The sequence below is a fragment of the Leguminivora glycinivorella genome, chromosome 11 (genome assembly GCF_023078275.1).
Source record: "Leguminivora glycinivorella isolate SPB_JAAS2020 chromosome 11, LegGlyc_1.1, whole genome shotgun sequence".
NCBI lineage: Eukaryota > Metazoa > Arthropoda > Insecta > Lepidoptera > Tortricidae > Leguminivora > Leguminivora glycinivorella.
The window spans coordinates 10824418-10840718 of record NC_062981.1 but is presented as its reverse complement, the minus strand read 5'-3'; the positions used below and the strand labels follow the sequence as shown (position 1 = coordinate 10840718).

The 16301-nt window shown below is 35.3% G+C and overlaps 1 protein-coding gene across 8 annotated transcripts in view; it reads right to left on the bottom strand.

The window, feature by feature from the left end:
• The window catches only part of LOC125231467 (rap1 GTPase-activating protein 1), a 359035-nt gene that overhangs the window by 75599 nt on the left and 267135 nt on the right, over window positions 1–16301 (bottom strand). For 2 of the 8 annotated variants that reach the window (XM_048136945.1, XM_048136946.1), the window contains exon 2: window positions 3820–3852. The exons of the other annotated variants lie outside the window; for them this stretch is intronic. In XM_048136945.1, coding sequence (XP_047992902.1) covers window positions 3820–3852 — 33 coding nt within the window. The remainder of the gene's footprint in view (window positions 1–3819; window positions 3853–16301) is intronic. 8 annotated transcript variants of the gene reach the window in all.

The window sequence follows — 16301 nt, the reverse complement described above, 5'->3', positions numbered from 1 at the left end:
AGATTTAAGTAATATTATGGACAAAAGTATGGTTACAAAAGAAAGTCACGTTACTTCAACATTTTTGGGCACGCAAAACCATACTTATATTTTCGCAAAAGACTACCTTTACAATCTTATTTAGTCATAATAATGTTCATTATAATAGCGGAAGACGTCATCATTGTAAGCTTGTTTTAATACGTTTAATTCTCTATTATAGTCAAAGCAAACTCCATTATACCTAAATTGCGTAACTTACCCACATGATAGTGCAATTATGCAGTCCGCGGATTTAGGTCAGCAGGGTCAAACTGTGTTTCGCCTAACTAGTTTATTTATGACCTCATTAGGCTGGCTGCAGACCCGCGATTTACTGGGCCCTCAGCTCTGCGGGGAGCCTAATGGAACGCAATGTCCTTTATAGTAGGGGGAAATTAGCTAAAATTACGGCATAATTAATGGAAGGTTTTTTTTAATTGAAATATGTACGTTATAGACCGAAGTTATTTTTCATCAACCCTCCCCACTCCTCCCTCCTCTGCGTCACCCCTCTACCCTCCCTTAAAGTGCCGAAAATGCGGTTTTTCTCGATTTCTGACAAAACTGTTGAAGATACAGAAAAAGCGCGTAGCAACGAAGTAATCCTTAATAAATTTACTACAAATCATTCATTAACACTTTGGTTCTAGAACTTATAGTTTTCGCGTGATCCGTCACGAAAGTAGGTCCTTTGGTGCAATTTTCTTTAGTGAATGTTAAGTTTTCACCCAAAATGCATACGAAATCGTCGAAATTTATTTGATATAACTAAAATATTGTTGTAACTCATGACTTAAATAAAATTAAGGGGGAAAAATCACTACCATGGGTGGAATTTCCAATTTGTCGTGGAATTCCAGTAACTATTTAAGACGTAATATTTTCACGGTAGTAGTCGCTAGGAGTACCATTGATCTATATAGTATATCTATGACTGAGGATGAGCTTTTGGTAGCTGTTGGTAGAGCCCTGGAGTATCAATCCAGTAGCCGTGAGTTCAAGTCCCACCCATGGTGATTTTTCCCCCTGAAATTCATTTTCAGTTTATAATATTTTAGTAATATCAAACAGATTTCGTAAGCAATTTGAGAGAAAACTTAACATTCACTAAAGAAAATTGCAGCAAAGGACCAACTTTCGTGATGGATCACGCGAAACCTATAAGTGCTAGAACCAAAGTGTCAATGAACGATTTGTAGTAAATTTATCAAGGATTACTTTTTTCCTACACGTTTTTTCTGTATCTACAACGGTTTTGTCAGAAATCGCGAAAAACCGCATTTTCGGCTATTTAAGGGGGGGAAGAGGGGTGACGCAGAGGGGGGAGGGATGGGGAGGGTTGATGAAAAATAACTTCGGCCTGGTATGTACATATCCCAATCAAAAAAAATCTTCCATTAATTATGCCAACATTTTCATACATAACTTTCCAGAAGCAACGGACTATTAGGTTTTTGAATGGATTAGTCCTGACCGTCTTGCATGACTTGCGTCTCGCGCGCCGCCTGGGTTAACACATGATTGCCGCGAGAGTATCTGTCGCTGCGATATAGATCACACATCCTCTTCTAATTGTATTAATGAAATAATGATATAAGTACGGGTAGTCTATCCGCGGCAAGATACTCTAGCGTCAATCATGTGCTAGCCCTCCTGTCCATACTTAAAGTCGCGCAAGATGTATTGGAGTCGCGCGCGAGATCTTAATTTCATGTCAGTGGCCTCAATTGCAACAAATGTCTAGTGGGAATCATATTTAAGTACGATAATAAGTTTTTCTTAGTATCTGACTAATAATTGGAAGTAAACTCGAATAATAGACTTATCAAACAGTGATGATGTAACCTATAATAACATAGTAGCGTGTTTGTTTTGATAGTCAAATCAACAAGGACCATGGAAAGGAGTTACTTTTCTCGAAATATCTAAGTTCAAAGGGAGTACATACATATTTATATGGTATTGAGTATTCTTTGTGAATAAAAATTCAAAAAGAGAAACCTAAAATTTCAAAACATTTACGATTATTATACGATATTTTTTCTACGAGAGAACAATTGATTTTTTGGTTACAATAATTATGTAATTTCGGCTGTCATGTCATTGCTATCAGCGCAAAAACGCTCGAAATTTTCGGTTCCAATCGCACAAAATTCACACCTATCATCGATTAGACTAAGTTTGGCTTCTTATACCGCGACCTTTAATAAAATAGCTTTTAGAAGGGAAAGGTTAATATCAGGCTAGTAGCACAAGTCGAGGAAGTGCGTCACAATGCGTTGTAGAACAATAGCGCGGCCTTGATTGATCGGGACAGTTTTTATGGAATTCGTAGAAGCGGGATGGTGTCTTGTTAGAAATTGAAAATGGGACCGGTAAAGTGGCGCCTATGGCTGTATTGGGTGTGACAAAAAACCAAAGTGGGGACTGTATTTAAACATAGGTATATACGACCATTTTGTGGTGCCACACGCAGACGTATTCTATTATACTTTATGAACATATTGGTCCATACCGAGTTAGTTTGATAATAAGTTACTTAACACATTTTAAATAAATAATAAGTAGTTATACCTAAGAATATTAAAGGGGTCCAAGAGCCAAGAATCTTCAGGGGCGCTGTCTGAAAAAAATATTGATGCCACTGGGGACCGTAGAGCTGGCAGCTTCCTCGCTCAGCGCATAAGCGTTGCAATTCAGCGAGGTAGCAGCTGCTGCCAGCATCTACGGAACATTGCCGAAGGGGGAATTTTTATTTTAGTTATAATTTAGGCTATTTTTAGATTTAGGTTAATTAACTTGGTTTATAACTTATTGGTTTATAATTTCTTATGTCTTTTTATCACTTTCATAAATAAATTCATAAGGAAAGCATATTAAATAGGAACTTATAACAAGTACAAGCTGTAAGTTAACCGTATCGAGTATGGAACTTATGGAAATTTGTTGTTGAACAAGTAGCGATGCGTATTAAAGCATCAGTAAAATATTAGAAGTAAACCTTATTTACTCATATTACACGCTCATATTTCCCATGTACTCAAAAGTCTAAAACAAACGTCCTTCAAATGAATGGGAAAGCGAGTCGAAATGAATGAACGAATAAAATAGGAATAAAAATCGGCGCCGTTTTTGCCGCAATATCACGCCCCCGCTGTGCTTGTATAAAGAGATAACGTGACGCCGCGCCGGCGTCATAATTATGTGCACTCTTTTCATCATATTCCTTTGGGAATAGGGCGAAAAGCGTATACATATTTTTGGCTCTGTACTGCCTGCAGGAAATCTTAAGGGTGAAATAGAAATGTGCGTTGATTATACCCTTTATCTTTGCTCTTATAAACGGCTCTTTATTTTGTAAATTTTTAGAACAACATTTGTGACGCTTATTCAATATTATTAGATTCAGATTCATTAAAATATCCTGAAACTAAAGACACGTAATGAATTAGTTTATTCAAATATTCTTTAAGTGACATACTTATTTAGGTATTAGGTAAGTAGATTTATGCCTACAAGTTACATGTCATAAATATTATTAAAAGCGGCGTCACCTGCACATTACATTTTACAATTTACAAATAGAGAATATTTCACACGACTTACAAATAGAGAATATTTCACAGAAGTAAATTTGGGTCTTTTAGTGTACTAAAATTTGTTTAATATATTTAACTTGTGCAAGCTGCGACTTCGGGAGCGAGTAAAATCTACAATTCCATTTAAATTTCAACGGTCGTTGCAAATTCAACGAGCCTTTTATGATAATTTTGAAATTTGGTTCCTCCTTAACGTTACCTCTTTCACCGTCTCGTGGCACGTGAAAAATACCTGCAACAAATGAATTGGAACATTAGTTTATGGCACTAATTAACAAATTTTGACACTACATAAAATCTAACTTAAATTAAAATGGAACTCGAAAAATTGTGTCCGAAAAATCCCAGTATGCTACACCTTCTGAACACAAAACAAATGATAAACAACATTATAGAAACTTTGAAACATAATTATGAAAACTTTTTAAAACGGTATAATAAGTTATTTTTGAAATCCGTACAAAAATAAGCAGTCTTGAAAAGATTGACTGCGCACCTTTGTTCACAAGGATAATGGTCTTCTACAGGGTGCCCATGAGGAAAGGGAAAAAAATTAAACCACGCATTTCTGGGGTCATAAGGAGTAATAAATGTTATATAAACATAGGTCGAATTTTGCTTTTTAATTTTGTAAAATTTTTTTACATAATAAATACATAACTTTTGATTCTCCAGTATAACAGTGCCTTAGGGCGAGCTGGCAACGTTTGTTGTTGCTATCTCTTTTATTTTTACAAGAGGCAATGTCATGAAGACTTTTTTGGTCATAGATTATTCAAAGCGAGGTCTAATCCTTCTTTGTTAATAACCGCAACACGCTAAATATTAAATAAGAAAGAGGTTGGTTTCACAAATACACGAATACGAAATATGTCTTTCTCGCTTCCTAAGACCACCAAAGAGAATCCTACTACTCAACAAACAGTTTACAAGAGTTTCGCCATCATAGATACTCTTTAGATGCAATAAATGAATGGCCACTTAAAATTTTTAATTTTTGACGATCATGATGAGAAGATAAACATAACTTTGGCATGTAACCATGTCATTCAACATTCAGAATGACTTTAAACGTCAGTGTTGTTGTTTATTTTTGCAATGAACCTGGATTTATCAGAAATGGACTTTTAAACGAATAATATTTTATTTATTTATTCTTAACAATAAACATTGTGTCGAATATTCATTCATGCATATAATAATTACATACAACACAATACTAAAACTACTACAAAAATATTCATCCTACTAGTATTTACTACACTAAATGTCCATAACTATAGCAATAAAAGTAAAAATAAAACAGACGTAACAATCTATAACCACGTTATTTACATTGTATACAATTACCAAAGAAAACATAAATAAAATAAATAAGTAATTATCACAAACCAATTAAAACATGTCATTTAGAAAATCATTAATTGAGTAATAACATTTTTCTACTAGAAAAGCCTTTAACTTGCGCTTGAACAGTTTACAATCAGAGATCTGCTTAAACTCAATTGGTAGTTTGTTAAAAAGATGAACTGCCTGGTAGCTTGCTGAATGTTGCACAATTTTTAATTTAGGCACTAAACTATTTTTAAGGTCTTTTCTTCTCGTTGCAAATCTCAATTCTCTGTCAAAATCACTTTCAGTTTCCTCCAACTTTTTGACAAGCCCTGATAGGAGAACCAAGATGTATAGGCAAGGCACAGTCAATATTTTAAGTTTTTTAAAATGCGGCAATATTAGTTTTACGAAGTACATACCTACATGAAGCTCTTAAAGAGTCACCGATTAATATTAAGAACAAGAGGGTTCTATCTCGTTCAGACGGTCAGCCTGCAATAACGGAAGTTTACTGAAACGATGTGTTGTGGTCGAGTGAAATAAGCTCTATCATGCATGTTCTATCCGGCAACATCGTGACTTGAGCATTTAGCTGTTCCAGGTGGGAGGACGGATCCTAGACAGCCATCAAGGATTTGCAATTAAAATTATTCTTAAAAAGTGTATTGGAAATAGTGATAGTACTAGTTTGTATTGTACGATTTAAATTGAATAATATTTAAGTTGTAATTGTAAATTGAATTTCAGGTAGGTAGACTTTTTAAATAAATGAATACTTCAGATATTGTGTACGTTAATTAATGGGCTAAATGAGATACATAATAATGAGCGTAAACTTTTAATAAAACTCAATACATAACTACAAAAAAAGAACTTGAAACGACATACATTAGCACATTTTACTACCATATCCGTAATGGAAAAAGGCATTCTATCTCTGAAACAAATATCATTTTCATTTAAATGAAAGGTATGTGGCTTTCCACGTTTAGGTACTAGTACCTAAATTCGTATTTACGAACTAACGATTCACAACTCAAAAGTTGTTGTTGGCTTGCGGGAAATTGCATTGCAACATTACTTCAACTACAACAATTAATTCGTAAACTGTTCTATTCTAAATTATTTACTGATGTTCCGTATTTAGGGATAAAATAAACATTTTTAGGGCTGACAAGTCAACAATGACATTATCCAACTGGGTTTGACTTATGCAGTCAATTTAGAAGTGTCAGTCTGGCAACGTCGCAATCATAAAGGTGTTTTGTACTGGTGATTTACTTACAACTTTTTTACACAAAAATGGCAATATCTCTAAAATAAAGCCGAATTTAGCAAACATTAATTAGCATTTTTAACTTCTAATATGGTCAGGAATATGATGTTAAAATATTTCCCTTTCCTCATGGGCACCGTGTATAAACGACATCGGCTGCTTAAAAAGTCACAAAGACTTACTACAAAGAAACATTGTTAGCATCTTACAAACATTGACGCTGAAATCAGGAGTCGCACAGCATAAAAATAAGTAGACCATATCCTAAAGAAATAAAACTATAAAAACTATCATGACTGCAACAAAATTTCAAAGAATACAAAAGTAACTAGTGCAATGAATAATTTTGATGGACACAATAAAGCATTTTAAATCCGCGGACGGCGGCGAATCTATCCGGATTATGCGGAACCGCAGACTGGGACTCGAGGTTTAAAACCAGCCAGTTTAAATGTTAATTTATCTGTGACGTATCATCACAGATCTCACTACAAATATTCTGTAACTATAACTGCAGGATATACCATCACTTAATACTACTGGCAAGATTAGTTTACTAAAAAATTAAACACAGTAGATCAATAAGTTTCTGAATGAGTTGTATCTCATCACGGCCAAAGATTAGGTGTACATGCTTACATCAAATACATTAGATATCGTTTTTTTCTAACACATTATTAAATTTTAAGGTCCAGAAATAAAATGTTGCAAAACTGTGAAAATCTAAGAGCACAAAGAAAATTATGATTATAATCTCAACTTCAAAATATTCTGTGCAGTTCACCCTTTCAAGTAGAAAATCTAAGGAAAAGGTTATTTCTCCCTGAACCTTTATCGTTACCTAATTTATGCCACGACATGAATGAATCGAAGAAAATAAAGGTGTTGGGGGAGCTTATCTGGAGAGATATTGGTACTATAAAACACCTAAAACGCGTTCGCGGCATTTCTGTTTGAAGATAAGTGAAAAAAATCTTTAGGTTTACTATATTGCACTGGATATAAAAAGGGGATAAAATGCGGGTAATATTAACCACTTCTGAAAAATAACAACTTATTTTTGGACAGAATAATCTACACTGGAATGCCTGTAACACTATGAGCCTGTATTATTTTACCTACGATAAAGGATCAGAAAGTTATAGTAGAACGACGCCAAAAGAATTTTGATGATTCACAAGTCAAGAGAAGAATAATGTATGAGTAAAAGAAATAGATTGATCCGTAAACTTAAATTAATATGAAGGCAATTAATAACATTCATCAAAAACTGGGTAAAGTTGTTTACGCGAATCCTTATTTATGATGAACGACGAGATACAGGAGAGAATAGAGGATATAGAACATTTTCCCATCTTAAGCCAAAAACCGTCCAAGAGCGTGTCGGGCCACGCTCAGTGTAGGGTTCCGTAGTTTTCCGTATTTTTCTCAAAAACTACTAAACCTATCAAGTTCAAAATTTTCCTAGAAAGTCTTTATAAAGTTTTTACTTTGTGATTTTTTTCATATTTTTTATCCATATGGTTCAAAAAAGAGGGGGGGACGCACTTTTTTTCCTTTAGGAGCGATTATTTCCGAAAGTATTAATATTATCAAAAAAAGATCTTAGTAAACCCTTATTCATTTTAAAATACCTATCCAACAATATATCACACGTTGGGGTTGGAATGAAAAAAAATATCAGCCTTCACTTTACATGTAGGGGGGTACCCTAATAAAACTTATTTTTCCATTTTTTATTTTTGCACTTTGTTGGCGTGATTGATATACATATTGGTACCAAATTTCAGCTTTCTAGTGCTAACGGTTACTGAGATTATCCGCGGACGGACGGACGGACGGACGGACGACGAACGGACGGACGGACGGACGGACGGACGACGACGGACGGAGACAGACAGACATGGCGAAACTATAAGGGTTCCTAGTTGACTACGGAACCCTAAAAATGGAATAAAACCTGTAATATATTCAGTTTCAGGATAGGACAATAAACATCGTATTCAGTAGACTGTATTTGGAATCCGTTCAAAAGCCTGTTCTCGCCAAGAAAATAGATTTAACATATTCGGAAAAATCTTGGAACGTCCTGCACAGGTGCCGATGAGAGCTTTATGAAGCAATTTTGTAGAAAATTAGGAGACTATATTTCAAAAGACTGTTTTAAATTTTCAGGTCAATATTAAGAAACCAGAATAAATAACACTCAATCATGAAAAGTTTTGAGTAGTTTGTCCGATTTTGTAAGATCAATTGCGCGATAGTAACTAAATGCATGAGAAACTTAATCTTAGACAACACTAATACCCACTGATGATTAAGTAGCCCTCATGTGCAGGAAGGTCTTAATTAACAGAAGAAAATTTGGTATTGGAGAATTTTGCAATCATATTAGTACTTCATTCTTAATACAAATGTATTGTAAGTGATTAGCGTAATTAGTTTGTGGTAGGCGTTGGCCAAAGGTTTACGAGTGTGTTACAATGTTCACTTATCTAATAAATAAAATACAGTCCGTTATGTATCTTATGTATTTAAGGGTTATGAAATGACATTATTTATAAGTAAAAGCCAAAAATACACCATTAGATTTTAAATCCAATGGATGGAGAGGGAGCGGTAAACCCAAACAGCGATGGATGGATTGTGTGAAAGAGGATAATGAGATTTCTCAACTTTTCTTACTTTCAAGTAAGAAGTGAGTGTTGAGATTACGAAATATAAAGGAGAATGAAAGAGCAAGACAAGTTGTACCTACTCCATATAACGTGAGATAAGGGTAGGAAGAAGAAGATTTTAACAACCAACTAGAAATTTATGCGTTCTGAAAAAAAGTTTTACGGATCTGTTTAAGAACTAAAAATTTAACTCAGAAATTTACCACCACATAATATTGCAACCCTTTGTAAGACCGTTATAGTATGTGGGCCGATTTCTTATTTGTAACATCGTTTCAACCGACTGACAATAAAGGGTCGACACCAATCGCATGGCTATCTCAGTAATCGCTAGTCGCTAAACAATCGATTGTGGGCATTGAAAACGGCGAAGGCAAATCGGATCCGCCATTTAGATAACAAGGGCTGGCAATTATGCCAAATAAAACACGGATAGGGTTGCCAATTTGTTGTGATTTGCTTGTTTGCTTAAAGTTTGTTTTGATCGTTGACGAATATTGAAATTGTGATCCTGATTAATTACTTCAAGGTTGATAAAAAAAGTGTTAAACATAGAATACTTTTCACATATGTATACAAAGTCTAGAATTTTACTAAAATATAAATAATGTAATAGGCAGAAGACAATTAATGATTCGGTCGTATCTAAAGCAAAACTAAGAACATAATTTTAAAGGGAAAATCATGAGTCCCAAAAACTTTAGTATTATGCAAAAATTTACATAGCGAAAGTAACCATTATCCATTATTGAAAACCGTCAATGAAAGTGAAATTAGATAATGTAACGCCATTTATGACGACAAACGACTCTTATTCCTTTTGTGCTTGAAGTGGATGCCATAAAGAATTCACATCACGTCACATCCGAAATAAAATGGCGATGTTGTGCCAAACCGGACAAACAGAGTTGAATTAAAATTAACGTCCGCATAGTGCATGTAAACATGGCCGGGGGACTACGATTTGAGTAGTATTGGGCTGGTTAAAGGCCCATATACATGGTGCGAGAACTCGCAAGTTAGTTTTTATTACATTGCGGCTTTTGGTGTGCTGAATTGTAAGCTTAACAGCCCGCAATGTAACTAAAACGCATGCGATTTGCACGTCGTCTAAATAAAAGGAAAGAGCTCATCAAGTTCTAAATAAATAAAACTACTTGAACAAGCACACACTCACACACACACACACACACACACACACACACACATTTGAAGCTAACGCAATTTTTTTCTGATGAAGACAACTTTAAAATACAATTTGAAAGATATTACAAACGTCATAAATAATATACCCCTACAACATTACGAAGCACATAGAACTAATGTGTTTATCATTATCACAAAACATTTTACAAACAATCAAAGTTCCCAAAAACTCTGAACTCAAATTTGAAATGAAAATATTGTCACCAAGACACTCATAAATGCTTGGAACACAACAACAGTAGAATTCAAAAGTTCAACAAATACGTAAACCAAACAAAGCCTTTGTTACGAAAGTGTGAAACTATGTTATCTGATCTAAGTTTAAACGGGCAATATCTTGCAATGCAAGCAAACATTGATAATGATAACCATAACGCGGCAGACATGGCTGTTCTCATTATAGTTCATACAAATAACTTTCAGGCGAGTTCAAGACATAGGAAAACAGAGAAAAGTGTAGAAGATTTAAGCCAATAAAAAGATCGTGTTAGTATTAGATCGAATGGTTGAGGTAAATGAACGAAATGAAAGAACAACAACAAACCAATAATAAAACACAAATTAACATAACCTATTTATTATTAGCTACGAAAGATGGTGAGTTATCGTTTTGACACTCACATTTCACATTATAGAGCATTATTTATCCAAATAATATGTAGAATTTGATCGAAACTTTATTTCTTTAAGAAATCTGAAAAAGATTTATCAATCTGAAATTGACAGCTAATCATAAAATAATAATTTCAATCAAAGTGTAATAAAATTAGAGATTAGAAAAGTTGACAAATTCATTTCGGTTTTAGATGTAGTTGATCGTAATAGAAATCAGCCCCGCTTCATTCTAAAACTTGAACCTACGCTTAACTATATCGGCGGACTCGGCCCCAGAAAAATGAAATAAAACTTTTCTATTTCCAAGGCTGCACCTGGAGACGAGAAAATAGGAAAATCTTAGCAGGCTTTGGAGTAAGCCGGCTTATATTCGGCCGTGCGGTAAATAAGATATAGCTTGGTCTTGGAAAGAATCTTTCATTAATTCCCGGTAATCTTATTGTAACTAAGGGACAATTTTTAAACGTTTATAAGGGGTTTATGTTTAGAAAAAGTGAGTGAGTTCTGATTCAGTTTTATAAGGGCATTTTCAGAATTTGGCCCCCCCAATTATCAAAAGTTGTTAACAAAAATTAACTTTCTGTCAGTTTTGTGACGACAGTTAAGCATAAAATCTGTCAAGAAATTTACTTTTTTCACATTCTGAATATAGATTATTGCTTAAAGTTTATGTAATTAACACAAAAACAATATTTTTATTGAAATTTCATGCTTAATTATCGTCACAAAACTGACAGTGAGTTAATTTTTGTTAACAACGTTCGCTAATTGGGGGGTCCTAAATTCTGAAAATGCCCATAAAACATATTTTTCTTAAAACGCATAAATGTCAGTATTATTTCATAGAAGCCACTACTAAAAGGAATTAACAAAAAACACCCGCGTACAAAAAACTATTTTACATTACAGGTCTTTAAAAAAACTGTAAACAAATCAGAAGTAAGCAGTATTTTACGAGTGCTGCCAACTTTAAAGACGTAAAAATGTTCGGTGACACAGGTAAATACGAAAGCATAGCTATTGCGGACTTACTGAAACTCTTAAAAAAAACGTTACGCAGCCGTTTTAACTGAACGGTATGTCCGAAGCTTTAAGGTTGTTTTTACGAGAACATCACAAAAGGACATACGAGGTAGTGTAATTATAGCATTCGAAATGCATAGGCACACGAGAGCATTCATTAAGGTCGCCCGCAAGCCTGAACATTCAGCGCGGAAAAATGCTGGCGCGAATAAACCATAATTTATTTTTCACCCCTTTTGCGACAAACTTGAAGTAACATAACGAATTTACGTACTACATACATACATACATACAATCACGCCTGTGTCCCATGAAGGGGTAGGCAGAGCACATGAAACTACTCAGATTTCAGTGCCACTCTTGGAAAATAAGGGGTTGAAAGAAAACGAAACTGTGACATTGCAGTGACAGGTTGCCAGCCTCTCGCCTACGCCACAATTTAACCCATATCCCACAGTCGCCTTCTACAACACCCACGGGAAGAAAGGGGGTGGTGAAATTCTTAACCCGTCACCACACGGGCACTTACAAACTGTACTAAAATAAACTGGTTTGATATTGTAAAATTAACCTCGATGCGAACATTGCTGGAAATAGTTTTATAGGGAAGTTAATAGTTTATGATTTCCTTGAAAGAGTTCAGGGATTTTGGTAACGAAAGAATTTAATGAAATACCTAAGATATTTGGGGTGACCAATAATATCGCTCGTAAAGTCGCCTAAATATATTGTCGCTATATTTAATGGATTGAACCCGGAAACAGCTGCAAATCAGAATGCAGTCTAAACCGTTCATTCACTCACCGATAGGAATGAATCGCGTCGTTCAGTTAAACTACTCGAACGAGAGCAGTTTCACCCGACTGCATTCAGAGTATTCAGACTTGATGATAGCAAACTTATGAGCATTTTCAGAATTTGGGACCCCCAATTAGCGTAAGTTGTTAACAAAAATTAACTCACTGTCAGGTTTGTGACGATATATAAAATTAAGCATAAAATTTCTATAAAAATATTGTTTTTGTGTTAATTACATAAACTTTAAGCGACATTCAGAACGTGAAAAAAGTAAACTTTTAACAGATTTTATGCTTAATTGTCGTCACAAAACTGACAGCGAGTTCATTTTTGTTAACGACTTACGCTAATTGGGGTGTCCCAAATTCTGAAAATGCCCTTATGTAGAATTATAAACCTAATAGGTTTTGGATTGAACTAGAAAACGTTAATGTTTAAAATTGTCTCGCCTCCGAATGAGCCACTTGAAATTATTTTTAATGTTCAAGAAAATAATCAGCATTACGAAAGTTTTGTACAAGTTTTAATCATGTGTGCGTTTGTCTGCAAGAATTTGAAATATTTTCTCATCAAAACTGAAAGTATTATATTGCGTTGCAGAAGTCGTTCGTTTGAATTGAGAACTAAAATAGATAAATACTGAATCGAAATACATTTCAAAAGCTTTACACAAACACGCAATATTGTATATGACTGACACGGAAATTAACTCGTTATGAACTTGTTATCTGAGCATCGCGACACTTGTCATACTTGTCACAACTACGTCGATATGCGTCAAAATGCACTCCCAAATCCAGTGTAATTCGCTATTTTATTCCCTTGTAAAAAAGGGTTAAACTCGTTTACATTTCTGAATGGAATTATGGATCAACCGAAACAATGTAGATTGTTTGGGTCATTGACGAAGACGCGCAGATTTGTCAAATCCAGCCTATCAATATGAAAAAACGAGTAAAGGCACGCGACATCGCGAATGGCACTACCCATACGTGACAATCAACACGTCAACACCGAAAGAACGTGTCATTTTTACACCCGACGCTGTTTGAGCCTCACTCCAGATAACGCTAATGAATTCGGCCCTGATTGGGACTTGATTACGTCGGTACTCTATTTAATCAAAGTTGGGATATAACGTGCCTTTCTATCACAAAAGTGTCCCTAAGCTTCAAGTGTAAAATGCGCTAATTCCACGAGAAGTATATGGACCCTTTGGGCATGGAATGCTACAAATAATTACACTAATCGACGGGAGAAACACGTAGAGTGTTACGTGGATTAGTTTAATGGAGTCGATTGAATTGCAACGTTACTGTTTGTTCTTAAGTTTTAATTCGTAACAAGTGAAAGTCAAACAAGAGTAATTAAAAAACAAACTGACAAAAAACAGCGCTTATATTATTTAAGTGACGCGCAAAGTTAGTAATGGCAAGTAGGTACTTTCGAAATTTTGGATTTGAACATAATTTTAAGAGAAATATTACTTGGTGCAGTAAGGTAAAACTCAAGACGCTATGCCCAATAGACACCCTTCTAACTTCTAATCTGTCACATTTATTGTCAATGACTTAAAGAGATTGACATTGCCATCTACTAGTACACTGTCGAGCACTGATACTTTTACCTTTAGTAGTTGAACTTTAAAAATATTGTTTAGCAAAGAATTTACAAGGCGTTATACCTATGCATGTTTCATACAATGGTTACAGAATCCAGGAACAAACCTTGAGTTTGTAGGTCAAAGGAATAAAGCATATAGTTAATTGACGTGTCCCAATTACCTTAATACCTGCACAGCTAAGGTAACTTCAGTTGCCTTCTACGATTCCTGGGCCTTTAGCCAAGAGGCCCAGGCCCCGTAGCCGAATGGCATTTCTCCGACGCCAAACGAAAGCGATACGCCGCTGGCTCTGTCGCGCCAATACGCAAGCGCGATAGAGATAGATATCTACTAGCGCTTCGTTTCGTGAGCGTTTCGTGAGCGATTGTGCCATTCGGCTAGCCACCCAGGTAATTATAATCGTTGACGCTACGCGGCGATCGAAACGCAACCTGGCTCGCGCCACTGCAGAAGAGCGATAGGGATAGCTAGCTACGATACGCTTACGAAGCGTTAGTGATTGTGACGTTGGCTAAATACCATGAATAGAACGGGTCTGTAGGGAATTTCTTGCGCTTGAATTCTCTTTTACATTGGAACGCTTCGAAACATCTAATTTGTTGAAGATCTCTATCAAGGTACTTATAAATAGGTCAATTCGAACGTGCATTTTGATTTTAAACCCTTTTTTTTAGACTGATTTAACGTCCCACTGCTGGGCAATGGCCTCTCCTCGCTTCTTCCACTCAACCCTGTTGTTTGTGTAAACCTGCCATCCCAGGTAGAATGAGTCCAAGTCATCTTGACATCTCTACCAGTATTTAAAAATTATTGAATACCAATGTAGGTAGCGGTCATTCAATTCATTCATATCATATTAGATAAGGTACAGCGGGGTAAATCTCGACTTGGGGGCAAATGTAACTGGTCCATTTCTTCCATGATTTACAATGTTTGCATTATTAAATAGAGTGTCCACCGGTTATATAAGGTAGGCGTGTTCAGTGGATATACGTAGAACTCAACATCATAGTGTAATAATGGAAAAAATAGACTAGTTACAATTGCCCCCCAGTCGAGATTAAAATCTCGACTGGGGTAGAACATGTGTGAACAAGACCGAATTTATTGTACTTAAATGTATGGTATGTTTTTTAATTATCTGTAGATGTACGAGAAGTCGAGAACACGCTCGTTTTTGTTAATTTCTCATTTATTCTTTTATTTTAACAATACTAACATCTTGTATGTTTGTACCTCATTATGACACGAAGGGACTTTTTCTCTTGTCAGTGCATCAAATTTCACTGATTATCACAATGCACATCGTCATTGTTCATACAGTTTCACCGTAGATCTTAAACAATATGGTCCCACGTTTCAAGAAAAAACATAACGTGCGACCTTATAAAACGTTTCATTCACGAAGACACGCGCACACGCATGATATTAAAAGGTTTTTTTTTATGGTATAGGAGGCAAACGAGCAGACAGGTCGCCTGATGGTAAGCGATCACCGCGCCCATGGACACCCGAAACACCAGAGGTGTTGGAGGTGCGTTGCCGGCCTTTAAGATGGGTGTACGCTCTTCTCTTGAAGATTTGAAGGTCGTATCGGTCCGGAAATAAAGCAGGCGACAATTCATTCCACAGTTTAGCTGTGCGGGGCAGGAAGTTTCTGGAGAAACGCACAGTTGAGGACTGCCAGCCATCTAAATGATGGCGATGGAAATGTTGTCGCGAGTTGGTTATAGAGAAATGTGCGATTCAGCCTATATGACGGTTAATGACTTGGTTTTAAGACCCTATGGTCTTACATACTTCATAAAAAATATGTTCATAAAAATAAATATAAAAAGTAACAAGACGGTAAATAGATGAAAAAATCATGACAAGTCGACGTTGAAAATATTTGATATTAAAATAAATATTTCATGATCAAAAACTCAGAAACTTAATGAAAATCACACTTACACGTACAAGTCATATTTATATCAAAGTAAGAAGGGTTATATTATATCAAAGTAAAATACACATATAAGATGATACATATATTTCGTCAAAGAGATGATATTCGAATATCACATTTTAGTAAAAATTCAAGATATTAAGTACGTGTCTGAAGTTATTTAGAAGCCTTGCCAAAT